The sequence below is a fragment of the Somniosus microcephalus genome, chromosome 17, assembly GCF_052327205.1.
Source record: "Somniosus microcephalus isolate GS21.2 chromosome 17, FLI_Smic_1.0, whole genome shotgun sequence".
In the NCBI taxonomy this organism is placed as follows: domain Eukaryota; kingdom Metazoa; phylum Chordata; class Chondrichthyes; order Squaliformes; family Somniosidae; genus Somniosus; species Somniosus microcephalus.
In genome coordinates this window covers 86658378-86686006 of record NC_141003.1, presented here as the reverse complement: position 1 = coordinate 86686006, position 27629 = coordinate 86658378, and the positions used below count along the sequence as shown (strand labels likewise).

Here is a 27629-nt window from a genome sequence, read left to right as displayed (position 1 = left end):
ATGGTTCCTATCACTTTTTTTTGCGAACAGTCCCTGTGCAAACATGCTGTCCGCCTTTTAGATGGAACACTTTCTAAAGAAGACTGCGTAAATATTTAGGCAGAGTATTTGACTGAAGCCTGAACCTTACATTTGATTTGAAGCATACATAGCGTGAATTGATTTCAGTAATACATTGCACAGTACACTGGAAAACACTGGTGAAGATCGGTTATCAAAAAAATCAAGCCAGCAATGTATTTTTTCCAACAGCATGAATTATAACAAACTTTGCCTTCAGGAATTTCCATGGTTTGACAGGGGAGGGGGCGGGGGTGTTTTGTGGGGTGGGTGAGGGAAAAGATTTGGGCCGACAACCGTGGTTTATAGGAGCAAAGATTTATTTTGTTACCTTCTGTCCTAGAAGCTCTTTGAAAGGTATGAATCCAGACCGACCCTTAAAATGTACTTCTTATAAATCTCGTGTGAGCTGTCGACACGTTTCCAAGGGGATCGGCACACTCACTCTTCAGGACAAAAGAAGGAATCTGCAGCTCCCCTGTGGTGCCTTGCGTTAAAGCGTATCGAATGTGGATGTGCGGTGCATTATACTGACTGTGTCCTGGATCTTTACAAAGACACGCTTCACTGGCCAGAATCTGCAAGTCCCAGATTGAGTGCCATTGGCTCACAGTGACTGTAAAAGTCAAGTTTTTGTTATCATTACACAAATTCAGGGATTTTTGAAACCAGTATTTTTGCCGATCACATTCCACAGCCCTGCCCCATTTTCCTGTTCAAAACCCACACAGCTGTGGCCTTGCTCACTTTCAATAAAATGATAATGACAAATACAGGAAACTTTGTGATATCCAGCACCGACGGGACCGAGCTGTTGCCATCCCATTAAAACTGCCGGACAAACCAGCGCTAATGTTAAAAGATACGGAGATTGAGCTCCGTATCTAGCAACAAGCCCTGCAACAGCTTCTAAACAGTCGGCCGCACCTTGCAAGCATCTCTGTAGCTAAGCAACAGCTTCAGCTAGACCTTGCAGAGCCTGACTGGTGAAAAAAAAGCAACGAAAAGAAAAAAAACTTACTGAACCGACTCCTAAACATAGAATTGGCCTCCCATTAGCGCCTCCGGGGGGCGCTAACGGGGCGCTAACGACTTACCGCCCGGGCGCGGCGAGATGAACGACTCCCGCCAACTTGGCCGGGAGGCTTGTGGCGGTGGTAACGCATTGCGCCGCGGTCCACTGCGCCCGTCGATCATGATGTCATCGCTGTGCGCATCGCTCCACTTCCTTCCTGGCGCGCAGACTCCGAATTTAGAAAAAGCTGGGAATCATTAGCACCTGGCTCTACGCTTCCCAGCTTTCAAAAGTTACCGCCCCCAAACTTCTAGCCCACAGTGTATGAGAAAACAAAGCTGCTGTATTTGGCAATGTTATTTATTGAATATGCTGAGAAATATAAACTTTTCTGCAATTTTTTCCTCCCCCCACCTCCTCTCCTGAAGCCAGTTATTCATACTGGGGTATGATTTACGGGCATTTTATTCATTCACGGGATGTGGGCGTCGCTGGCAAGGACAGCATTTATTGCCCATCCCTAATCGCCCTCGAGAAGGTGGTGGCGAGTTGCCATTTCAGAGGGCAGTTAAGAGTCAACCACATTGCTGTGGGTCTGGAGTCACATATAGGCCAGACCGGGTAAGGACGGCAGATTTCCTTCCCTAAAGGACATCAGTGAACCAGATGAGTTTTTACAACAATCCAGTAGTTTCATGGCCACCATTACTGGTGCTAGCTTTTTATTCCAGATTTATTTAACTATTTCCCAGCTGCCAGTGGTGTTATTTGAACTCATGTCTCGGGATCATTAGCCCAGTCCTCTGGATTACAAGTCCAGTAACATAACCACTATGCTACCGTACTCCCTGGCAGCCAGTGGCGCTGCGTATATCGGGCGCCGCGTATATCGGGCGCTGCGTATATCGTGCTCCATGTATAACGGGCGCCGTGTATATCGGGCTCCACGTATAACGGGCGCCACGTATATCGGGCGCCGCGTATAACGGGCGCCGTGTATATCGGGCTCCGTGTATAACGGGCGCCGTGAATATCGGGCTCCGCGTATAACGGGCGCTGCGTATATCGGGCGCTGCGTATAACGGGCACTGCGTATATCAGGCGCCGCGTATATCGGGCTCCGCGTATAACAGGTGCCGCATATATCGGGCGCAGCGTATATCGGGCACCGCGTATATCGGGCGCCGTGTATAACGGGCGGCCGATCCGATACCGCCCGTGTTGCGTCACCGCCCGAGTTGAGTATCAGCAGGCTATTCCACCTGGCGATGGGCAGCGCAGCCAAACCCAACCCTGTGCTCACCAGCGTCCAAACACATTCTTGCCAGCAGCCTGGCACTCAGGAACAGGAAGCTTGGCTGATGTTTCTCCCTCCTTAGCCACAGGACTAACTAAGACTTAAGTGCAGCATGTGCATTAAGAACATAAGAATTAGGAGCAGGAGTCGGCCATTCGGCCCCTCGAACCTGCTCCGCCATTCAATAAGATCATGGCTGATCTTCTACCTCATCTCCGCTTTCCTGCCCGATCTCCATATCCCTTGATTCCCTTAGAGTCCAAAAACCTATCGATCTCGGCCTTGAATACACTCGAACGACTCAGCATTCACAGCCCTCTGAGGTAGAGAATTCCAAAGATTCACAGCTCTCTGAGTGAAGAAATTCCTCCTCATCTCAGTCTTAACTGGCCGACCCCTTATCCTGAGACTGTGACCCCTTAGTTCTAGACTCTCCAGCCAGGGGAAACAACCTCTCAGCATCTACCCTGTCAATCCCCCTCAGAATCTTGTATGTTTCAATGAGATCACCTCTCATTCTTCTAAACTCCAGAGAGTATCGGCCCAATCTACTCAATCTCTCCTCATAGGACAGCCCTCTCATCCCAGGAATCAATCTAGTACCCAAGTTCAGATCAGTTAACCCAGCGCAAACCAGAAGTCAAACCTGGAACGTGGCTTGCCTGCATTGCAAGTTCCACAGAACAGGACACAGTCACTCAGTGAGAAATTCGATTCTGCTGTTTTAAAGTGATGCAGAAGTCATGCCACAGTATCGCATTCGGGCATGAACTGTAGATTACTGGAAATAAGATATGGACAATTCAAATAAGGAATGCTTTATTTTCTCTTGTACCTGAAGTAGCAGAAACCATTTGAAAAGTACGGACATAGTCTGCTTTTTACAACATGCCTGATGAATCCGAACACTGTTGACACCCATTTTCATGGGGAGAGCAAAACTGATTTTTTATGGCAAAAAACAGGAATATAAAGGATCTACCATTGCACTTCACATTAAAGCATAATACAGCAGACCAATTTATTGTGCAGTGGTGGCTGTTTGACATTTATAGGAAGTCTGCTTTACAAAGGATTTCCTTTGGGGATGGTGCCAGACTCGCTCTCTCTGCCGGGCATGTGATATGTAGTCCGAGCCTGCTCTGTTAGTGTTCAGCCAGAAACTTCAGTATACATTGCTGTGCAACTCTGCGCCTGTGGGGAGCTCCTAGTTTCTCCAGTGTGCTCCTGACAAAGTCTTTCTCCTGAGGAGTACCAGTCCGATTTGTTGGAACTCACAGGGTGGGTGCCGTTTTTGCTGTGCGCCGCGCGGTTCTGCCCATGCTCATCACGTTGCCGGGGTCTGACCATTGGTGTCTGCTCTCTTTCAGATGACGGAGGGGCGTCGATGTCAGGTGCACCTCCTCGACGACAGGAAGCTGGAACTTCTTGTTCAGGTAAATGAATTCATCAGCCGCCGGCATCTTTATAAAGTGTACAGTGTGAGCCGCTGCCTCGTGAACTTGGAGTAACGATCTTTGTCTCTCCAAATGCTTGTTATCGAATCATAGAAATTTACGGCGCAGAAGGAGGCCATTTGGCCCATCGTGTCCGTGCCGGCCGACAAAGAGCTCTCCAGCCTAATCCCACTTTCCAGCTCTTGGTCCGTAGCCCTGTAGGTTACGGCACTTCAAGTGCATATCCAAGTACTTTTTAAATGTGATGAGGGTTTCTGCCTCTACCACCCTTTCAGGCAGTGAGTTCCAGACACCCACCACCCTCTGGGTGAAGAAATTTCCCCTCAACTCCCCTCTAATCCTCCGACCAATTACTTTAAATCTATGCCCCCTGGTTATTCCAGACCTTGAACATTTACATTTTATATATCTATATATAAGTATATAATACACACACACATATACGATGCTGGATGTAAATATATAGCAGCCTCGAATTAAGAGTAGGTGATCTTATTAATGTTAGTGGGTTAAACGTATATTAAACACTGACAAATAACACCAGTGTAAGTGTGGCTGTGTTCACACTATAGCGATGAGGATCAGGCCATTATAGATCCTTATCCAAGAGTATTCATGTAAACAAGTGTTGGTCCAGTAGCTTGTCATTTAAACAGGCATTCTGTAAAGAAAGGTTCCCAGGGGCTATTACAAATGGGTCTTGCTGTTGTGTAACTTACAAGTCTCCCGCTCTATCCAGAATGATCCCAGATTGCCAGCTCCCAACTCCCCATGTTGCACGCAAACCTCCTGCACTGCTGCATTGCTGGACACTCCTGACCGCACCGCTGCATTGCTGGACACTCCTGACTGCATTGCTGCATACTCCTGACCGCACCGCTGTATTGCTGGACACTCCTGACCGCACCGCTGCATTGCTGGACACTCCTGACTGCACTGCTGCGTTGCTGGATACTCCTGACCGCACCGCTGCATTGCTGGACACTCCTGACCGCACTGCTGCTTTTCTGGATACTCCTGACCGCACTGCTGTATTGCTGGACACTCCTGACCGCACTGCTGCATTGCTGGACACTCCTGACCGCACTGCTGCATTGCTGGACACTCCTGACCGCACTGCTGCATTGCTGGACACTCCTGACCGCACCGCTGCATTGCTGGACACTCCTGAAGTTTGCCTGAAACATCAGGATTCAGGAGACAGCTCAGTTGATCTGCGATTCCTCTAGATGACTTGTAAGATACACTATTCGAATCCACTATGTCAGGAACTCGAATTCCCATCTCCTCTTCGTGGTGTCCCTTCCAGATAACTTTCTACAGAAATTGGCGGCTCACAGTCATCCTTTGATAGTTTTATAGCATAAAACATGAGAGCAAGAGAGCATAAATAAATGTGATTAACTGTATATTTATGTATGTATACCTGCTTTAGGGAATGCGTAGCAATTTTTATTACATTTTTAACTTCATAATCGAAGAAAACCTGGTGTTGGAGAAATGACACTACAAAACCACCTTGTGATATTTATAACTACACAAAACCATCAGAGCTTTATCTAACATCAACATGAAGAAAGTTAAGGATGAGAAAGGGCTGCTCTCCCGTTACAGCATACAACGTTCCCGTTAATCCGTGCCCGGCGCGCAGCGGTCTGGACGTCCCGCGCAGCTGGCTCACTGGCGTTTCAGTGGAAAAACCGCGCATGCGCGGGAATTTGAATGGGCCGCACAGCCCGTTAAAGGGGCCGCGCACACAAGAAAAATAAGAGGGAAGATTGATAGCATCCTGCCTCCCAATGATCTTTAGCCTGTGCTCCCCACTTGCCAGATTGTTCGTTATTTACCACTCTCTGAATAAAGTAACTCTGTGCAACCAATATATTGAACACCATAATATTAAATCCCATAATTATTTTGACTCTTTCAAACAATTTAAATACAAGATAAATTACAGTCATTGATTATTGAAAGCTGCCTCTGTTTATGAGTAACCCCCACCAGCAAAGACTGTGCGTGGCTTTAGGCCAGGCAAAAGTTAATTTAATTAATATTTCTATATTAATTGCCCACAGTGGTGAGAGCAGAACCCAGCATCCACTGTGTCGCCTGTTATAGCAGATGCACCGTGTTGAATCTTAGGCAGTCCCTCGGAACCGAGGATGACTTGCTTCCACATTAAAAATGAGTTCTCAGGTGACTGATGAGTCCGATGTGGGACCTACAGTCTCTGTCACAGGTGGGGCAGACGGTGGTTGAAGGGGCGGGTGGGTGGGGTGCTTGGGTTGACGTGCGCTGTTTGCGCTTGGCTTCTGCTTGCTCCCGGCGAAGAGACTCGAGGTGTTCGATGCCTTCCCGGATGCTTCTCCTCCACTTTGTGTGGTCTTGGGCCAGGGATTCCCAGCTGTCGGTGGGGATGTTGCACTTTTTCAAGGAAGCTTTGAGGGTATCCTTGAAGCGTTTCCTCTGTCCACCTGGGGCTCTCTTGCCGTGTCTGAGCTCCGAGTAGAGCACCTGCTTTGGGAGTCTCGTATCGGGCATGCGGACAATGTGACCCGTCCATCGGAGCTGATCGAGCGTGGTCGATGTTGGGGATGTTGGCCCGAGCGAGAACACTGACGTTGGTGCGCCTATCCTGCCAATGGATTTGCAGGATCCTGACTCTGAAGTACCTGACTGATAACTGTGTTTCCAAACACAGTGCTATAATACGATGCTTTCAGTGCTTTCACTGCCCACACAAGTTGTGAGTGCTGTTAAACAGGTCGGATTAAGTCTGCTACAGTACTGCAGAAAATGTGCCCCGGCGCGCTGCGTCATAAAACGCCAGGATATGAGTCCAGCACCGCGATTCCCACTTTGCCAGGGAGATCCCTCCTGTGTTTCATGCGTAACAAAATCGTAAACTCCTGCTTTGCAAATCTGTGGCTTTGCTGCAACTAGGCACACGCGGGGAAATCGTCCCTGATACTGAGAACTCGCTGCTTGCCGTGCCATCGGGGTGAGGTGTTTTTACACAGGGAGTTTGAATGGCCCCAGACCGCTGTTGCTCGTTTCCTTACAGCCTGTTACAAAGCCCACGTGCAGAGGCCTGGGGAGGTCAGTCATCTACCCGGACTCCCAGTTATGGAACATTTGTTTCAGAACCAAATGTGAATTAAAATGGGCAATATTTGTTATTTTTAATAACTAAAATTAATTGTCATTGAAAGTTAACATTGAGCAGATCGTATCTGCAGTAGCACAACGCCCAGCGTACTGGAGGTTTTGGCACCGACAGTTTTGCAGAAACTCAAATTCCCCCAACACCATGACTTAACCTCTATAATGAACAAGGACCCTAGTTTTAAAACTGCAGTCTCCTTATGTGGCTAAGTGCTAAAAGACCGCAGTCTTTAAGTACAGTGCTTGTTTTGGCAACATGTCACAGACCATTGGTTTCCGCCATGCCATCTTGATGGACCGGTTTAAAAAGAATTTGGTCATTTTTTTGAACCTCAGAAAACTGGTCCCGACTCCGTTCTCTTCTGAATTATCGAGACCCACAGGCTTGTAATCCTTTATTAATTCGAGTCATTACCCCCTCACTACTGATGGAATATTGCAGCTATTCTTGCGGACTGATTTTATACAGCGGGCCTGGTGCGGAGAGTGGTAGTGTCAGAGCTCGGCACCAGCTCCAATGCCTGACCCAAATGGTGTAACCGCTCAGGAACAGCCGGCCTCCCTTTCGTATAATGAAAGTATTGTATTTACTTTAATGTGATTTTTTTTTAAACCTGCTTTGTGTAATTTTTTCTCTTTTGCCGAGTTTGGCAGCTGCGTGCGACATCAGTCAGTGTGTTGCTCGGCAGTCCCTCGCAGAGCTCGCTCGGAAATCTGTCTTCAGTCGGGGAAGTGATGAGAACTGTCGAGGAGGTTTTTTAAAAATATATATATAAACGCAGGCGTGTTATTAAACAGAACATTAGCCCCGGAGCCAGGTATTGGTGGAAAATAAATAATTTACATCACAGTTAATGCATTGTTGCTTATAGCTGTAAGTGCTTGTGAATTTATTTCTTCTGAGCCCTGATGAATTCCCCCACACCAGTCAAATGTCCTTTGGTTGTTCAGAGGAAGCTCGTTTTAGAAGAAGGTGGTGAATGTGTGGAATAAACTGCCTGGGGAGGCAGGTAATCTTGGCAAAGTCAAGAGCGAACTGATCGATATTTGGCCAAGAAAGAAGCAAGCAGGTCTTAAAATAGTATTTGGCATTGTTGAACTTTCAGACTCGACAGAAGAACTGGAATGGTTTCTTCCGGCTTCAGATATTCCCATGCTCTCTCAGTGCAGCAGCCAGTCCATTTGAGTCGATTCTCTAACTGGGAGAACTGTAGCACACTGTGGATATAGCTTCCAGGTTGCTTTAGTTTTCATCTGTTTTAATTTGAAGCCTGTGGTACCTGTGTCGGCCGTGGCTCAGTGGGCAGCACACTTGCTTCAGAGTCTGAAAGTTGTAGGTTCAAGTCCCCACTCCAAGAGACTTGAGCACAAAAATCTAGTCTGACACTCCAGTGCAGTGCTGACGGAGTGCTGCACTGTCGGAGGTGCTGTCTTTCGGATGAGATGTTAAACCGAGGCCACGTCTGCTCTCTCAGGTGGACGTAAAAGATCCCGTGGCACTATTTTGAAGAAGAGCAGAGGGGAGTTATACCCGGTGTCCTGGGGCCATTATTTATCCCTCAATCAACATCACTAAAAACAGATTATCTGGTCATTATCACATTGCTGTTTGTGGGAGCTTGCTGTGCACAAATTGGCTGCCGCGTTTCCCACATTACAACAGTGACTACACTTCAAAAAGTACTTCATTGGCTGTAAAGCGCTTTGGGACGTCCTGAGGTCGTGGAAGGCGATATATTTCTTAACGGTAAAGTTTGGCGGATCAAACTTTCCTGCGAGTTCTTTGTGTGTGTGTGTAAATTTATTTAATTAAATCCGGCAGGATTCCCTCACCTCCCATTAACAACAACCACCTGCATTTATAAAGCTCCTTTAACGTAGTGAAGTGTCCCGAGGCGCTTGCCCAACAACAGTGCAAGAGGGTAGCCTGAGTTTACAGGCAGGGATCCAGTGCCTCTGTCAGTGGGGCAGGGTTTGGGGACAACCAGGTCCAGCTTCGGGCCAAAGCAAGGTACGTATTTGAACCAAATCACTTGTAAGATTTCTTTTCAAATGGATTAAAGTGAGCCTGTTGGTCTGGATGCCACTGATGGATGGGGACTGCTTTATTTTTCATTGACAGTACGGCAGTATTCTGGGGCTATTAACATGACCCTTCAGCTCACCCATTGTTGAGTCTGTGTTTTCAAATGCAGTTATACTGAATAACAGGACACAGACTACAGAAGTAATTAAACAAGTCTTTATTGATTGAGGGTCAGGGCTGAACTGAGATACACTTTGCTCCGCAGGGTTTATATACTGGTGTGGTCACCACCGGTACTACAATGTACAGGAGCCATCAAAAAGTAGTCCATCACCTTAAGGTATCCTCTTAAGGTAGTACAGGTTACATACACTACAATTCCTCCCCTTTTAGCTTAACAGTGTACACCCCAAATTAAAACATTACATGGATAACATATATACAATTTACACATAAGGACTGTTCAAAGATTCAGTCTCTGAGGAGGCCTCCTGATCCGGCCCGGATAACGCCTCTCAGGGGTCTCTGGTTCTCGTTGCTGGGGTGACTCATCCACTTGATCTCCTATGGATTTAACATCATCCAATACGTTCAAGTCTGAGGTAGATGCTACAGGCTCAATAAGTTCTTCAACTGGTGTCTCTGCCGTAGACATGGGGTCGACCCTTGTTCTCGATTCCACAAGTTGGTCAGCATGACGTCGTATTACATTCTCTCCAACGTCTACCATGTACATCAAGGGTCCTTGTCGTGCACGAATTGTTCCAGGTTGCCATTTATCATCCCTATAGTCCCTGGCCAACACTGGTTGTCCTATTTCAAAACTACGAGTGGCCTTTTTATTTACATGCTGGAATTGCTTGTTTTCGACTTCCCGTCGCACATTGGGTTTTAACAAATCCAACCGGGACCGCAACCTTCTGTTATAGAACATTATGGCAGGGCTTTGATTTGTCACTGCATGCGTGGCGTTTCGATACGCCATTAGGAAATTGTCCACCTTGTGTTGTAGTGGAATATGATCTTCACTCATGGCCTTTATCACCTTTTTGAACGTTTGTACAAATCTCTCGGCCAACCCATTTGTAGCCGGATGATATGGGGCAGAGGTATAGGCCTAGAAATTCAGTGGGCTTTGCGCCCAGTTTCCGCCCAAAGAGGGCTTCTGCGCCACTAGAGGAGCTTGCGCTGATATTCAGCGCTGCGTTAATGGCGGCGGTAGCCGGTAGCGCTGCGCCGACACCGATGACGTCATCGGTGTGCGCAGTGCCCCGGTTCCGCCCCGCTACCGGCCCGACCCCCATATTTAGTTGCGGCTGCCTCTTCCGCAGCGGCCGCAAACAACGTTCAGCAACCGGGGCCGTCCTGCAGCCTTATTGGGGCGAGTTAAGGCGGAGGTGCGGCCGGCCGCTTTTTCGGCAGCCGCCTGCCTGCACCTCCTTCCCCGGCCTCCTCCACGCCCCCCACCCCCCCCCCCGCGGCATTGCCGGCTGCTTTCCGGGAGCCTGGCACTTCTCCGTGGTGCCGGGCTCATTTGCCGGCACTAGCGAGCGGCGATCTCGGAGTTGCAGGCACCTCCCCCTTAAGAGAAGGAGGAAGGCCTGCAGTACCGCAGCCTGCCGCTCCGCAGCGGGTGGCGCTGCAGCACCTAGCGCGCCGAAATTCAGTTTCAGCGCCCCAAGCGGGAGCGGCCACACCCTTGAATTGCGGCCGGCTTCGACTTGGGGCGCTGAAACTGAATTTCCGGCGGGTGCACGTGGCTCCGCGCGCAGCGGTAACTTTTGGGCGCAAGCCAGCTGGCGGGCCCAAAGTGAATTTCTAGCCCATAGTGTTTCACCCCATTCTTTTTCATGAATTTCTGGAATTCTTCTGACACGAACTGTGGTCCGTTGTCTGAACATATTTGCTCCGGCAACCCATTCCTTGCAAATATGGTTCTTAGAACTGCGATCGTCTTCTCAGAGGTAGTGGTCGACATCTTAATCACTTCTGGCCATTTAGAATGTGCGTCTACTGCTATCAAAAACATGGAATCCATGAATGGACCTGCAAAGTCGATATGCACACGTTGCCATGGGGCTGAAGGCCATTCCCACGGATGCAGTGGTGCAATTGGAGGTGCATTTTGAACTTTTTGGCACCCTGAGCAGCTTTTAGTCAGATCCTCTATTTGTTTGTCGATACCTGGCCACCACACATAAGCCCTAGCAAGGCTTTTCACCTTGACTCCCCCCAGATGACCTTCGTGCAATTCTTTCAAAACTCTCTCCCTTAATTTAGGAGGAATAATCACCCTTGTTCCATACATCAATGTTCCTTGACATACGGACAGCTGTTCTCGTCTGGCTGAGAATGCTGGTAACAGTGGTTCGCCATGTGCTGGCCATCCCTTCACTGTCAAGTCGTAGACCCGAGACAGTGTCGGGTTATTTCGGGTCTCTCTCTCAATACCCGCATTGGTGACTGGTAAGCATTCGATGATGGTCGAGTGAAATATCTCGACAGGGTCAACTGCCGGTGCCTCTTCCGCTGTAGGTAGTGGCAGGCGCGACAGCCCATCGGCATTACCATGTTGCTTTGTACCTTTGAATTCAATATCATATTGATGTGCCCCTAGGAAAAGGGACCATCTCTGAAGCCTCTGCGCCTTCATTACCGGAACACCCTTCTTAGGGTTGAAAATGGAAACCAACGGCTGGTGATCTGTCAGCAGCGTAAACTTTTGGCCTTGCAGGTAATGGTTAAATTTCTTAACTCCCCACACGAGGCTGAGAGCCTCCCTATCTATCTGAGCATAGTTGCACTCAGCAGAGGTCAATGATCTGGATGCGAAAGCAACTGGCCTTTCCGAGCCATCTGGAAACTTATGTGAGAGCACTGCCCCGATACCATATGGAGAAGAATCACAAGCTAAGCGAATAGGCAGCGTTGGGTTAAAGTGAGCCAACACTTCCTTAGAGGTGATCAGTGCCTTGCTCTTTTGAAAAGCCCGCTTACAATCATCGCTCCACTTCCATGGTATTCCCATTTGCAAAAGAGTGTTTAGTGGGTGTAACACTGTGGATAAATTTGGAAGAAACTTGTGGTAATAGTTAACCAACCCGAGGAACGACCTCAACTGGGATACATTTTCCAGTGCAGGAGCTTTGACAACAGCTTCGATCTTGTCAGGTGACTTATGGAGCCCCTCCTGGTCAATGGCGTGGCCGCAGTACGAGATTCGCTTTTGAAAGAACTCGCATTTCTGGCGAGTAACTCTGAGCCCATATTCTTTCAATCTGATGAGCACCTGCTCCAAATTCGCGAGGTGATCCTTATCGTTATCTCCTGTAATCAGGATGTCATCCAGGTAGCATTGTGTGCCTGGGATTCCCTGCAATACCTGCTCCATGGCCCTTTGCCAAATCGCTGGAGCCGATGCCACTCCAAAAACCAGTCTATTATACCGATATAAGCCCTTATGTGTGTTGATCGTGAGATACTGACGTGACGCTTCATCAACTTCCATCTGTAGGTACGCCTGCGCCAGGTCTATCTTGGTGAAGTGTTTCCCGCCAGACAGCGAAGCGAAGATATCTTCAATCTGCGGAAGCGGATATTGCACCGTGTGAAGAACCGGATTAACAGTGATCTTGAAATCGCCACAGATGCGAACCTTCCCAGGTTCCCCCGGCTTGTTGCTCAACGAACGCTTCATGACAGGAACAATGGGTGTAGCCCATTCGCTCCAGTCCACCTTGGACAGTACCCCTGAACGTTCTAGCCCTTCCAGCTCTGCTTCCACAGCAGGTCGTATCGCATAAGGCACCGGTCTGGCTTTGAAAAATTTTGGGTTTGCATGTTCTTCAACCTTGATGGTTGCCGTAATTCCTTTCAGTGTTCCAAGTCCCTGTTGGAACACCTCCTTAGCATCGTCTAAGATTTTGGACAGTCGTTTAGGTTTGACGTCGTCCTCTTTACAGGCATCTACAGTCAGTGCTTGTATGGAATGCCAGTCCACATTTATTCTCCGGATCCATTCCCGTCCCAGTAGTGGCGGACCTCCATCAGGAAACACATACAAGTCCATTTTCTGACTTTCTTTACCATTGTAGACCACATTTACTTTTATCTTTCCTTTGGGGTATACTATTTGCCCCGTGTATGTTTTCAATACAATCTCCGTATCCCTCAGGGGAATGTGCGAGAATAACCTCTTGTAATTTTGCTTATTCATGACCGTTAATGCCGACCCAGTGTCCAATTCCATCTTCACTTGGACTCCTGCTATCCGAAGCATGACCCAGATAGTTTGGTGGTCTGCTGTGTTACCCACATTATGTATTTTCAGACAACCCAGTTCCTTACTGCTGGAGTCTGAATCCGTCTTCTGTTCATCCAAACTGTTCTCTGTCACCTTGTGTACTTTTTTGTACTTCTCCTGCGGTGACTTTTTGCTGCTGGTCTTCTTTCCTGACCGGCATACTCTCGCTATGTGACCAAGTTTGCCACATTGCCTGCATTCTTTATCTTTGAACCAGCACTGGTTCTGGTCATGCGTTGTCCTTCCGCAACGATAGCACTTTACTGCGCCCAATGCCATTTCATTGGTGCTGAATTCCAATGGCCTCTGCTGTATCTCTGCAGCGCCCCGTGCTGCTGCCTCGTGAGATGCTGCAATGCTGAAAGCTTTGTCCAGCGTAAGGTCCTTTTCCTCTAGCAGTCGCTTCTGGGTTCCTTCCCTTAGGAGCCCACACACAAACTTATCTCTCAGTGCGTCTGCTAGTCCTGTACCGAACTGGCAGTACTTTGATAACTTGCGCAGTTCTGTTAGGAATTCAGCGTTGCTTTCTTCTTTAAGTTGAATTCTTTTGTCGAATTTAAATCGTTCCGCTATCAGCAGCGGCGTGGGGTTTAAATGCTCTTGCAGGATAGTAACAATCTCCGTGAAACTCTTCCCTACCGGTTTGTCTGGGGTTACAAGGTGCCTTAATAACCTGTACGTCTTCACACCCATCGAGTTTAATAGGGTTAGTGCTTTCTTATCATCCGGTACCTCATTCGTTGTACAGTAAACTTCGATGCGTTCCACATAAGTGGCCCAATCTTCCACATCATTATCAAAAGCAGTGATGTTACCTGTTTTTGGCATCCTTGCTGAGTTTCTCCTTTCCCTTCGGATATTATTATTTTTTATTTTTTATTTTTTATTTTTTTTAAATTTAAGATGGCGGCTTTTCCCGCGCTTGGCGGCTTTTCCCGCGCTTGTCTTCTTCCCCCGCCGACTCAAAATGGCGATTCCCGCGCTGTTGCCGTCCACGCCTCCCAGCGGTCCTTTATTTTCCCCTGCGCTGCTGCTCTTGTTCCCCGCCGCTCCCGCGGTCCTTGTGGCCATAAACGCTTTTCTGGCTCTGCCCCGATTGCAGTCCGGCCCCTGACACCGGCTGCGGTCGTGTTCTCCGCCCTTTTCATCATTTCCCCTCCCCTTCTCCCACTGACAACTCGGCCGACTTCCCCCCCGTGCCGCTCGATCGGGCTTACCCGCCGCTGTCGTCGAAGGGATGCTCACTGATGTTTGACTTCGTGGCCAGAAAACCAACCCGGGTTCCCGATGGCCTCCCGTGCGATGCAGTGCTCAGCAGGATGTTGAGGGCAGATGCCCTTTTTCGACGCCCGTTTCTGAGGACGAAGCTTCCTTTGATGCAAAACTGCTGCTAGGTAAGATCAGACTCGTCGCCACTGTTGAATCTGTGTTTTCAAATGCAGTTATACTGAATAACAGGACACAGACTACAGAAGTAATTAAACAGGTCTTTAGTGATTGAGGGTCAGGGCTGAACTGAGATACACTTTGCTCCGCAGGGTTTATATACCGGTGTGGTCACCACCGGTACTACAATGTACAGGAGCCATCAAAAAGTAGTCCATCACCTTAAGGTATCCTCTTAAGGTAGTACAGGTTACATACACTACAGGTCACTCAGCATTACTGTCAGTTTTTTTGTTTGTGCCCAACCAAAGCTCAACAGTTCCATTATGACAGCCTTGGCATCAAAAGAAAAATGATATTCTACCCCCGGTAGCAACCGAAAAAAGTATCTCATTGAAACTTATAAAATTCTAACAGGACTAGACAGACTGGATGCAGGAAGGATGTTCCCGATGGCCGGGGAATCCAGAACCAGGGGTCACAGTCATAAGGGGTAAGCCACTTAGAACAGAGATGAGGAGGAATTTCTTCACCCAGAGAGTGGTGAACCTGTGGAATTCTCTACCACAGAAGGCAGTTGAGGCCAATTCATTAAATATATTCAAGAAGGAGTTGGATATATTTCTTAAGGCTAAAGGGATCAAGGGATATGGGGAGAAGGCAGGGACAGGGTACTGAGTTTGGATGATCAGCCATGATCTCATTGAATGGCGAAGCAGGCTCGAGGGGCCGAATGGCCTACTCCTGCTCCTATCTTCTATGTTTCTATGACAACTCAAGGACGGCCATGATAATGTCCCGCCGCTTGTGAACAGTGAAGCAGAGCGCACACCAGTCACACAATCCTTCTTAAAGGGGCAAAGGGGCAGAAAAATCGTTAGCTTTGGGCTTCCCAATGGCCCAGTGGATAATGGCACTTCCTGAAGTGCTGCTGGACCATGTATATCAGGAAGGCTCCAAATTCACTCCTTGGCCTGTGCTGAGCTTGCTGATCTGTCAGAAGTGCTGTGGGGATGCTCCAGTCAGCGTCCGCAGCCCAAGCACAGGGAAGAGGAGAAAACAGCGAGGACGCCCGCCCCTCCGCCAACTAGTGGCTCTTGATCACTATTTATTTGAGGGGGTCCTTGTACGTGTTGCTCGTTGAGCAATGTTGCCCGCCCCCACCTTGCCATGGATGAATAGGCTAACATTCGCGGGGGGGGGGTGATTTTAACCCCTACTCACTCAGCAGAAACCTGGCGGGCGGGGGGTTAAAATCGCCCTGGGTCCTCACCTGTCCAAAAGCCGCCACTATCGCAACATCTACAGTTTTAACCTGCTCTCCTGAGCAGGCAGCAAAGACAAGCACCCGGAGCCAACAGGGTCCTTCTTTACATACGCACGTTGCGGCCCGATGACATCATTAAGACCCGACTGTAACTTTAACTCAGGCCCGAGCGGGGAATCCGCCTGGAGTTAAAATCAGGGCCTTTATGTCTAGATTCACCCTTGCGTTATGTACGAGAAGGACATCAGTGCTCTTGGTAATATACTCCAGCATGAGTCACGACCCCCGCAGGAGAGAGGGAAGAACAACTGGGAGAGCTGATGTTGGGTGCAAACATTACAAATACGTATTTTGACATGATTTAAAACATTATTTTTTTTTGTAAGCAAACTTTTTCCACAAAGACATTGCCCCTTTAATTTGCATTTTACAAGTAGCACCATCACACCTTGGGGCGCATTTACAGTTCAATAATAGGACGCAGATCCTGTTTTATTGAAAGTTCAAAAAATTGTCTTGGAAAATGACTAATACCAGTGAGCAAACAGAATGTGTTTGCTCCAGTTGCACTGGGTGAAAGCTGAAAATGTCACTTTCAAACACTGCTGTGCAGCAGATAAGCCAGGCTGAGAGTGTTCTTTTCCTCTTGCCAAGTAATTATCAGAAGGCATGTTCTAATCAAGCCAGCAACAGGAAATGAGTCTGCCCCGCTGCATTGTAATTAGAGCCTCTTAGCTCATCACTTGCTCTCAGGATGTCGACTGCCTGGAGGGACTCTTTGGTGGCTGGAAAGGAGAGGAACTCTTGGTGCCATTGAGGTGCAGGGCAGGGCAGCACTTAAGAGGAAAAAGCTGATACTGCAGAATGTTGCAGCTAATCCAAGGGCTTGACATTAGCAAGTGTCCTCATGTCTCGGCAACACACGGATGGCATTGGTTGGCAGCCTGAGTGCTTGGGGTACTTACTGGGGAGGACGGGGGGCGGGGGGGGGTTGCAAGCCAGTTTTTAACTCTTTCCAAAGATGTTCCCCTCAACTCCCCTCAAATTGGTGGAAGGATTAGAGGGGAGTTGAGGAGAACTTTTTTCCCCCAGAGGGTGGTGGGGGTCTGGAACTCACCGCCTGAAAGGGTGGTCGAGGCAGAAACCCTCATCATCACATTTAAAAATTACTTGGATATGCACTTGAAGTGCCGTAACCCACAGGGCTACAGACCAAGAGCTGGAAAGTGGGATTGGGCTGGAGAGCTCTTTTTTCGGCCGGCACAGACACAATGGGCCGAATGGCCTCCTTCTGTGCCGTAAACTTTTATGATTCTATAATTCTATGTGTATCCAAACTGTGGACCTTCCCAATATGTGTCAGTTCCCCTTCCTGTTTACCCAAGGTGCATCCATAATGTAATAGCAAGAGAAAGGTCTCTGAGCGTGAACGCAAGCAAAGGCTTGGTCCAACAAACCTGCCAAGTCTCATCCATTCGCAGTGGGACGCACTCAGTTTTGTTTTAAAATGTATTGTAATATATTACACTTTTGAAGAGAAACAGGGCCCCATACGTTTAAATCGGCTAGCCAGCTCAGTGTGTGAAAGAATAAATCTCTCTCCCAACGTTTTTATATGTTGACCGCAACAATGAACTAAGGGAAGGGAAAACCAGAGGCAAGTCGAGAAGAAATGGGGGGTGAAACTGGGAGAACAGTTGCATAGACAAGGCGAGATATGCAGGAGTTACGAAGGGATAATAATTCGTCAATGCCATTGTTTCTTATGCTTCCCAATAAATTGAATCCACAGCTCAAATGTCGAATCCTGTAACTGTACCACCTGAGGAGGGGACGTATGCTGCAGACCCTCGGAGGAGCTGCCATAGCCAGTTTAATCCATTTATTTTAAATGAGCCTTTGGAAGCGATTTTAACCCTACTCGCTCCGCAGAAACCTGGCGGGCGGGGTGTTAAAATCGCCCTGGGCTCTTACCTGTCCGAAAGCCGCCACGATCGCAACATCTGCAATTTTAACCCGCTCTCCCAAGCGGGCAGCGAGGACAGGCGCCCGGAGCCACAGGGTCCTTCTTTACATTGGCACGTTGCGGCCCGATGACATCATTGAGACCCGACTGTAATTTTAACTCAGGCCCGAGCGGGGAATCCGCCTGGAGTTAAAATCGGGGCCTTAACTGTCTTCAAATAGCGCACAAAGGAATTCTACGCCAGTGCATTAACCAGAGAAAATCACACAGTGCTTCATCCAAAGGTGACAGTTCTGGCGGAATTAAGGAGTGAGTTCTTCAGTCAGAGGCACAGCTCATTGGAGTTTAAGAGCGATGAAAGGGTAGAGCATACGATCAGCGAAGATCATGCCCAAAGGCTCAATGTGCAAGTACTACATTCCTGAATCAACTGTTATTATCCAAGCGATAATCCATTTATTTTAACTGATTAATACCTGTGCAAATACGTTGCACGGCGCTGTGTCAGCTATTGCTCAGTGGGTGGCAGCCTCACCTCGGAGTGTGAAGGTTGTGGGTTTAAATCCCACTCCAAAAACTTGAGCACAGAAATCCAGGCTGACACCCCAGTGCAGAGCTGAGGGAGTGCCGCACTGTCGGAGGTGCCGTCTTTCGGATGAGATGTTAAACCGAGGCCCCATCTGCTCTCACAGGTGGACGTAAAAGATGCTATGACACTATTTTGAAGAAGAGCAGGGGAGTGATCCCCGGTGTCCTGGGGCCAATATTTATCACTAAAACAGATTATCTAGTCATTATCACATTGCTGTTTGTGAGATAAAAACTGAAAATGCTGGAAACACTCAGCAAGTCAGGCAGCATCTGTGGAGAGAGAGACAGGGTTAACGTTTCAGGTCGATATTGGATAAATACTTGAAGGAGAAAAAATTGCCGGGATATGGGGAAAGAGCGGGGGAGTGGGACTGACTGGATTGCTCTTCGAACGAGCCGGCGCAGACTCGATGGGCCGAATGGCCTCCTTCTGTGCTGTACTATGCTAGGATTCTATTCTATGACTCTATTCTATGACTCTATCCCAATACACACTGGCTGGACAATCACCAAGTGCTGCTCATGCAGCATAGCTTGTCACAGACCATCTACCCGGTACCAACCTCCCGTTGTCAGATGCCAGCCTGGAGCCAACTTGACCCCAGACAGACCCTGGCTATTATGAAGTTGCAGATGCTGGGGTCTGTATGAAAAACAAAAAAACAGACAAAAAACATTTTTTTTTTTTTTTTTGCTGGAAATCACAGCAGGTCCGGCTGCATCTGTGTCATCCTTGACCACAATGTCTTCACCTTCGACAACCAGTTCTTTACCCAAACACACGGAACAGCCATGGGGACCAAATTCGCACCCCAATACGCAAACATCTTCATGCACAAGTTCGAGCAAGACTTCTTCGCTGCACAGGATCTCCAACCAACGCTATACACCAGATACATCGACAACATTTTCTTCCTATGGACCCACGGCGAAGAATCACTGAAAAGACTACACGATAACATCAACGAGTTCCATCCCACCATCAAACTCACCATGGACTACTCCTCAGAATCGGTTTCCTTCTTGGACACACGAATCTCCATCAAAGACGGACACCTCAGCACTTCACTCTACCGCAAGCCCACGGACAACCTCACGATGCTTCACTTCTCCAGCTTCCACCCTAACCACGTTAAAGAAGCCATCCCCTATGGACAAGCCCTGCGAATACACAGGATCTGCTCAGACGAGGAGGAACGCGATGGACACCTACAGACACTGAAAGACGCCCTTGTAAGAACGGGATATGATGCTCGACTCGTCGATCGACAGTTCCGGCGGGCCACAGCGAAAAATCGCACCGACCTCCTCAGAAGACAAACACGGGACACAACCAACAGAGTACCCTTCATCGTCCAGTACTTCCCCAGAGTGGAGAAACTACGCCATGTTCTTCGCAGCCTTCAACATGTCATCGATGACGACGAACACCTCGCTAAGGCCATCCCCACGCCTCCACTACTCGCTTTCAAACAGCTGCCTAACCTCAAACAGACCATCGTTCGCAGCAAATTACCCAGCTTTCAGGAGAACAGCGACCACGACACCACACAACCCTGCCACAGCAACCTCTGCAAGACATGCCAGATCATCAACACAGATACCATCATCACACGTGAGGACACCACCCACCAGGTACATGGTACATACTCATGTGACTCGGCCAACGTTGTCTACCTCATACGTTGCAGGAAAGGATGCCCCGGAGCATGGTACATCGGCGAGACCATGCAGACACTGCGACAACGGATGAATGGACACCGCGCAACAATCACCAGGCAGGAGTGTTCCCTCCCAGTCGGGGAACACTTCAGCAGTCAAGAACATTCAGCCTCCGATCTTCGGGTAAGCATTCTCCAAGGCGGCCTTCGAGACACACGACAACGCAAAATCGTCGAGCAGAAACTGATAGCCAAGTTCCGCACCCATGAGGACGGCCTCAACCGAGATCTTGGTTCATGTCACGCTACATGTAACCCCACCTGACGCAGGGTCATCCAGACTCGAGTTGACATTGGCTTGTTCTCTCTACACAGATGCGGCCGGACCTGCTGTGATTTCCAGCAAAAAAAAATGTTTTTTGTCTGTTTTTTTGTTTTTCATACAGACCCCAGCATCTGCAATATTTGATCCCTTGTGACCCCGCCTCATTGTTCTTTGATGTAATGTTTTCCTGACTGACCTGTTTGGACACCATTCACACCTTTGATTGCTGTGGTTATCTCTCTGCCGAGGTGTGATAAATGGCAGTTGGCAAGATTACCTGTAAACATCTGACATTATTCTCTGACTATATAAGCTGTGTCTTTATGCATTTCTCCACTTCACCTGACGAAGAAGCAGCTCTCCGAAAGCTTGTGATTTCAAATAAAGCTGTTGGACTATAACCTGGTGTTGTGTGACTTCTTAAACTTAAACTGAGACCAGGGGAAAAATTCGGTTGGTTTGCGCCTCCCGTTATTGCCTCCGGAGGGAGGGGCGCTAATGCGGCGCTCGGAACTTAGCGCCCGAGTGCAGCGATTTTAGCGCCGCTCGCGAAATTGTACTGTTGTTTTGCGGCGGCGCTAAACATTACCGCCACGATCTCCTGCGCCCACAGAGCATGACATCAGTCGAGCGTGTAGCGCCCCGGACCAAATATTGAGCTGCTCCCCCTGCCTCAGTACCTGTTGCTAGGAACGTCGGGTCGAGGGTAACGTTTTCAAGTCGGGAAGGGGCTGGGAAAGCGCTAGTTGAAGGCGGGCACTTCCTGCCTTTCCTTGTTGGCAAAATTGTTTGGTACACGCAGGTTGAGAGGGAGAGAGATGTCGGGAGAGATTTAATGCTGTCCTAAGGAGTTTTGGCCCTCAGCACCACTTTTGAGGTTCCTAAGTGCCGAGCTCTTTCCCTGGGCCTATCCATTAGTGCTTCCAACACAATCGCTTTCGAGGCCTCTCCAGGCCGAGATTCAAGGCTGCAATGAGCAGGGAGTGGCTGGCCAGCAAGATGGCCCCTCCCCTTTAAGATCTGGATGGCACCATCTGTCTGGCTTCCATGGTAACTGACATCGCCTGAGCTTCGCCCGCGCTCTGAGGCAGCTTCTCGCTCCCCGACGTTAGCGCCTTAAGAGAGGTGTGTAGCGCCTGATTTAACGCTCAAATCACCTCCTGGGGTGATAGAGGCGAACTTTGCAGTCGGAGGCGATAATTAGCGCCGGGCGCTAAAGTTTGCGCCCGGCCAATATTAGCGCCCCGAAAATGGTCGATACCCAATTTTTGCCCCCAGGTTTCTAGTTTTCAGTTACTTGCTGGGAGCATTACAAGGGGAGCAGGGGCTGCACTACTTTCAGTATTGTTATCCCGCTGAACGTAATGCGTAGATCTAGCAAGATTGAAGAAAGATCTGTTGGAACTACAAAGTGGACAATCAGAGGTTTCTGGCTTCCTGTCCACATCCATCCTTCCATCTCACTGGGCGTTCTGGCATTGCAGATAACCAAACTAAAACTACATTTGCTTTTACAAACTCATTTGCATGGAAGGTGACATGGTTCACCATTGTATAATTTGTCCACATCAACCTTGTCAATATAAAGAGCTTGCATTTATATAATGTCTTTCACGACCTCAGGACGTCCCAAAGCACTTTCCAGCCAATGAAGTACTTTTTGAAGTGCAGTCACTGTTGTAATGTAGGAAACGCGGCAGCCAATTTGCGCACAGCAAGCTCCCACAAACAACAATGAGATAAAGGCCTATTTAATCTGCTTTTTTTTTACTGGTAATGGTTGAAGGACAAATCTTGGCTTTTGAATAATGGCGTAGGATCTTTGGCATCCGCCTGGGAGGGCCTCCGTTTAACGTTCCACTCGAAAGAGGTCACCTCCGATAGTGCAGGTGGTCGTGGAATGAATAGAGGGGAAGTTGAAACTGAAAAGTAACAGGCTTTTGGGAGTGCATTGTGCCTAAACCTTTGAAGAACAGGTTTGAGTTTTATCTTGCAATCGTTTCTCATACTGTTTTGTAATGAAAAGTCTAAGGGGGAAAAATTCAGTATCGCCCCGTTTGGCGCGCCATTATCGGCCGTGCGCAAAGTTTAGCGCCTGGCGCTAATTATCGCCTCCAACAGCAAACTTGGCTTTTATCGCCCCTGGAGGTGATTGGAGCGCTAAATCAGGCGCTTCACACCTGTCTTAAGGCGCAAAGGCCGAGGAGCGAGGCGCTACCTCAGAGCGCTGGCGAAGCAAAGAAGGACAAATCAAAATGAACCTGCAAAGTGCTGCTCAGTACCCAAAACTCCTTCACACAGCGTTGAATCTCTCCAGAAGTCTCTCTCTCTCTCTCTCAGAATGCGTGGTGCAAAAATGTCACCGACAAAAAAAGGCAGGAAGCGGTCGCCTTTAAATAGCGCTCCCCCAGTCCCTTTCTGACTACAAAACGCTCCCCTCAACCTGTCGTTGCTAGCGGCAGGCGGTAAGGCAGGGGGCGCCACTCAATATCCGGTCCAGGGCGCTAACGGGGCGTTGCGCACGCGACTGGCGTCACAATCTGCCGGCGCAGGAGATCGTGGCGGTAGTGTTTAGCGCCACCGCAAAATGTCTAGTTAATTTCGCGAGTGGCGCAAACATCGCCGCGCCCGGGCGCTAGTTGCTTAGCGCCCTCTTAAGGCGCTAACAGGAGGCGCAACCAACTGAATTTTTCCCCCTAAGGAACATGCTTTGCGCAGAGGATTCATAGGCACTGTTTTTCCATTTTTAATCCCTTTATAAGACCACTATTATACAAGTCATTGTGATACTGTCGCACGATCAATTCTTTATAAAAAATGTACCTGAAGATCAATTGACAATGCAATAAAATTGTTTTAAACGTGTTCTATCCCTCTCTCCCAACATCACCTCCACAGTCACTAGAATGTAATCTTGTACCTTGAAATAGATGTGATCAATATTTTGTGACGTAACCACTTGAAAGTGTCCAGTAATGGCATTGCAGTAGTGTGTCAATCAGCTCTACAGTGGACTTAGTGCTGGTTTGATAACAAGATCTATGGCTACCTGTTATTCACAATCTCTCTAACTCACCAGAATCACTCCAACTCAAATGCAATATATTCAACTGACATCTTGGCCTAAAATGATGGCAATTATAGTCTCTACATATTATACAAAAACCCCCGGTGTCCTGGGGCCGATGTTTATCCCTCAATCAACATCACTTAAAAAAAAACAGATTATTTGGGTCATCACATTGCTGTTTGTGAAAGCTTGCTGTGCGCAGATTGGCTGCTGCGTTTCCTACATTACAACAGTGACTACACTTCAAAAAGTACTTCATTGGCTGTAAAGAACTTTGGGACTTCCTGAGGTCATGAAAGGCGCTACAGAAATGCAAGTCTTTCTTGCTGGGTGGGCGTGTGTGCTGTGAGGGGGATGCCGAGAAACTCCAGGATGATTTGGACAGGTTGGGTGATTGGGCAGAAGCATGGCAGATGCAATATAACATGGATAAATGCGAGGTTATCCACTTTGGTGGCAAAAACAGGAAGGCAGATTATTATCTGAATGGCAATAGATTGGGAGAAGGGGGAAGTGCAACGAGACCTGGGTGTCCCTGTGCACCAGTCACTGAAGGTAAGCATGCAGGTGCAGCAGGCGGTTAAGAAAGCAAATGGTATGTTGGCCTTCGTAGCAAGAGGGTTTGAGTACAGGAACAAGGATGTCTTGCTGCAGTTGTACAGGGCCTTGGTGAGACCACACCTTGAGTATAGTGTGCAGTTTTGGTCGCCTTATCTGAGGAAGGATGTTCTTGCCATGGAAGGAGTTCAGCGAAGATTCACCAGGCTGATACCTGGGATGGCAGGAATGACGTATGAGGAGAGATTGGGTCGATTGGGCTTATACTCGCTAGAGTTTAGAAGAATGAGAGGGGATCTCACTGAAACTTATAAAATTCTGACAGGACTAGACAGACTAGATGCAGGAAGGATGTTCCCGATGGCGGGGGAGTCCAGAACCAGGGGTCACAGTCTAAGGATAAGGGGTAGGCCATTTAGGACAGAAATGAGGAGGAATTTCTTCACCCAGAGAGTGGTGAACCTGTGGAATTCTCTACCACAGAAGGCAGTAGAGGCCAATTCATTAAATATATTCAAGAAGGAGTTGGATATATTTCTTAAGGCTAAAAGGATCAAGGGGATGGGGAGAAAGCAGGGACAGGGTACTGAATTTGGATGATCAGCCATGATCGCATTGAATGGCGGAGCAGGCTCGAGGGGCTGAATGGCCTACTCCTGCTCCTATCTTCTATGTTTCTATGTTTTCTTTCTGTTGTAGGCTTTAACTGGCAAACCGATTTATTAAATAGTAAACAGGAGCACAATAGTAGCAGCATCACATTTTTTATCTTGTTAAACTTTTCTAACTCCTTGCATAGTAAAAAAAAAAAATTGTTTGCAATTCTTGTGCTGAAATATGCAAGAATTAATTTTCAGATGAAATGCTCTGTGGCAGTTATCTGGCTCCGGTAACCCGCGGAAGGTTTCAGATAGATGCTCTTCAAAAGCCCCAGATAGGCGTGTTGATTTGAAAAAGGCAAGCTGATAAAAACCTTCAAAACAATGAATGGAGCTTTGTAAATAACTTGTAAAATTCAGGAAAAAGAAACACATTTGAACAAATAATGTTGCACGTTTGTATTTGAATTGAATGGCTTGGCCCTCCCTCCCGTAGACAATTATTTCAAACCGAGAATATAATAACTACAATGAAATGTAGCGGTATTCTTCAATGAGGAGAGCTGTTTTTTGACTCTTCATGTATCATGACAGAATCAAAAAAGCCAACAGCCAGTTAAATGTTAGACAAACTGCTTTGTTTTTGTCACAAGGAACTCCTAGTACCTTCTGTCCAGCTAGTAAGGGCTCAAACTCATACTTGTCAGTTACCTAGCGTACAACTAGTGACTGTCAACCTTGGGGGAGGTATGCAGGATCTGTTTGGGGTCAAAGTGTCTCCAAGATAATGTAACTAGCAATGAAGGCTCAGAATCAAGTCAACCCTCCATCACAGATTTGATAGTCCAGTGCCTGGTCCAGCCACGTCCACAGTATTCCAGAGCACACTAGATGATCGCCCAGCTTCATGAATGGGACTTGGCGGGCTAGACCTGTTGCTGGGGGCGAAAATCTTTCCTGCTGTGCTCTAGCTAACCTGTAGGCCAAAGCCTTAATGATCAGGGTGGTTACAGTTCGACAAGCAGGGGAAAGCTTACCAGTATTCTGCTCCGTGCAGCTGACTAAGCTGCAGAGACTTAGGCCGCGATTTTCTCCTCGGTGTCGGGATGGGGGCCGGTCAGCTGGTTTCCGGTTTCCGGGTTCCGGTCCCGTCCCCCAGCTGCCTCCGCTCTGCAGGCGTAGTTTTCGTTTTGATTGGCCTTGTTCAGCCCGCCCTGCGGGCTTACCGGCCAATTAACAGGAAGCGGATCTAATGACGTAATTTGATGACGCGTCATCTGCCGGTTTCCTTAAAGGGACCACGCACAATTTTATTTTAACTGTTGATTTTTCAGTGTTTGACAGCATTGAGGTGCTGAAAACACTGACAAGCACTGCACAAAGGTGAACTCTTGCACCCAGGCTCTCCAATGACTCCCTCCTTATGCTTATGGAGTGAGTCACATTCCGCAGGGAGGTTTTCTTCCCTTCCAAGGGTGGAAGAGACCTCCCCAGGACACCATCTTACCTTGCACCTCCACCCATCCCTCTCTATCTACTTTATCACTTCCCCATCTCACTAGCCATCCCTCACACTCACCCTCATCCTACTGCAAGCATACTAACTAACAACACACAAGGGTGGTCACTTGAGAGGTTTAGCCAATGTCCATGTGAAGTTTCTGATAATGTGTTGTCATTCAGTGAAATCTCTTTTTCAAAAAGTGCCCCTTATTGGACAGATCTGAGTGAACCTTGAGAAGTGTCTTACTGAGTTCCAGTGATTGTTCAGTCATAACTTCCCCCCACCCCCCCATCCCCGCTATAGTGATGAGTGTGCATGGAATGGCTTGGACATTAAAGGGATGCTTCACGGTGCTGGTGTGGGATGGTGTCAACCTGGCGCATCATGTGGCAGCCAGGCTTTACAGCATCAAGTGAAGAAAGTCTGGCCGTGGTGATGCCATCGCTGGCCTTCCGGCCAGCAATGTTGTCAGGGGATGATGCCCTGTGTCCAGTGCAGCATCAAGTGATGGATGCGAAGGTTGGTGATGTTGGTGTTGGGGCTGATCGTGGAAGGAATCGGAGGAGCAAGGTCTGATGTTTCATTGGCTCCGATGTTGCTGCAATAGATGGCAGCTGCAGGTGAGATGACAGAAGCGATCTGTCACTGGTGAGAGAGGTTCTCCCAATGAGGTGGCACTGGACATACAGTTGGATTTAAAAACTTGTAAGCTAAAGAAATCTGTATATGTATTAAAAATGCAGTACCCAACATTTTCTTTGCTCTGAAACTCACCATGTGCGACATTGCATCCTTCACACCACTTCTGCAGCTGTCAGCTTTTCACAAACATCAGACCAGACTCACAACACGCCACACTTACCTGGCGTGGTGTCCGGACATCGGGAAACCCGACCCAGAAGCTGGAAAATCGAAAAACTCCCTGAAAACTGCTGACAAGTACCTGGTGATAGGCAGTTAATTGCCTTTAATCCGTTTCCCACCGCTAGGTGTCAGGTCGATTCGCAAATCGGGGACCCGACACGTGGGAAGGTTGTGTGGAGGCGGGTCGACGGTGAGTGCGGAACCCGCCGTCCATCAAAATGACTTTAACCTCTGACCCGCCTCCACACCCGCCCTCTGAGCGCCGGAAAAATCGTGGCCTTAATAACAAAAATATAGGCTGACACTCCAGTGCAGTGCTGAGGGAGTGCTGCACAGTCTGAGGTGCTAACTTTCGGATGAGACGTTAAACCGAGGCCCCGTCTGCTCTCTCAGGTGGACGTAAAAGATCCCATGGCAATATTTCGAAGAAGAGCAGGGAGATCTCCCCGGTGTCCTGGCTAATATTTATCCCTCAATCAACATCAATCAAAACAGATTGTCTGGTCATTATCACG

General features: G+C 48.3%; 1 protein-coding gene across 8 annotated transcripts in view; it reads left to right on the top strand.

Moving 5' to 3' along the window:
- frmd4a (FERM domain containing 4A) overlaps nucleotides 1-27629 on the top strand; it is an 894188-nt gene that overhangs the window by 580541 nt on the left and 286018 nt on the right. For all 8 annotated transcript variants that reach the window (XM_086010812.1, XM_086010811.1, XM_086010810.1 and 5 more), the window contains one exon: nucleotides 3743-3808. In XM_086010812.1, coding sequence (XP_085866938.1) covers nucleotides 3743-3808 — 66 coding nt within the window. The remainder of the gene's footprint in view (nucleotides 1-3742; nucleotides 3809-27629) is intronic.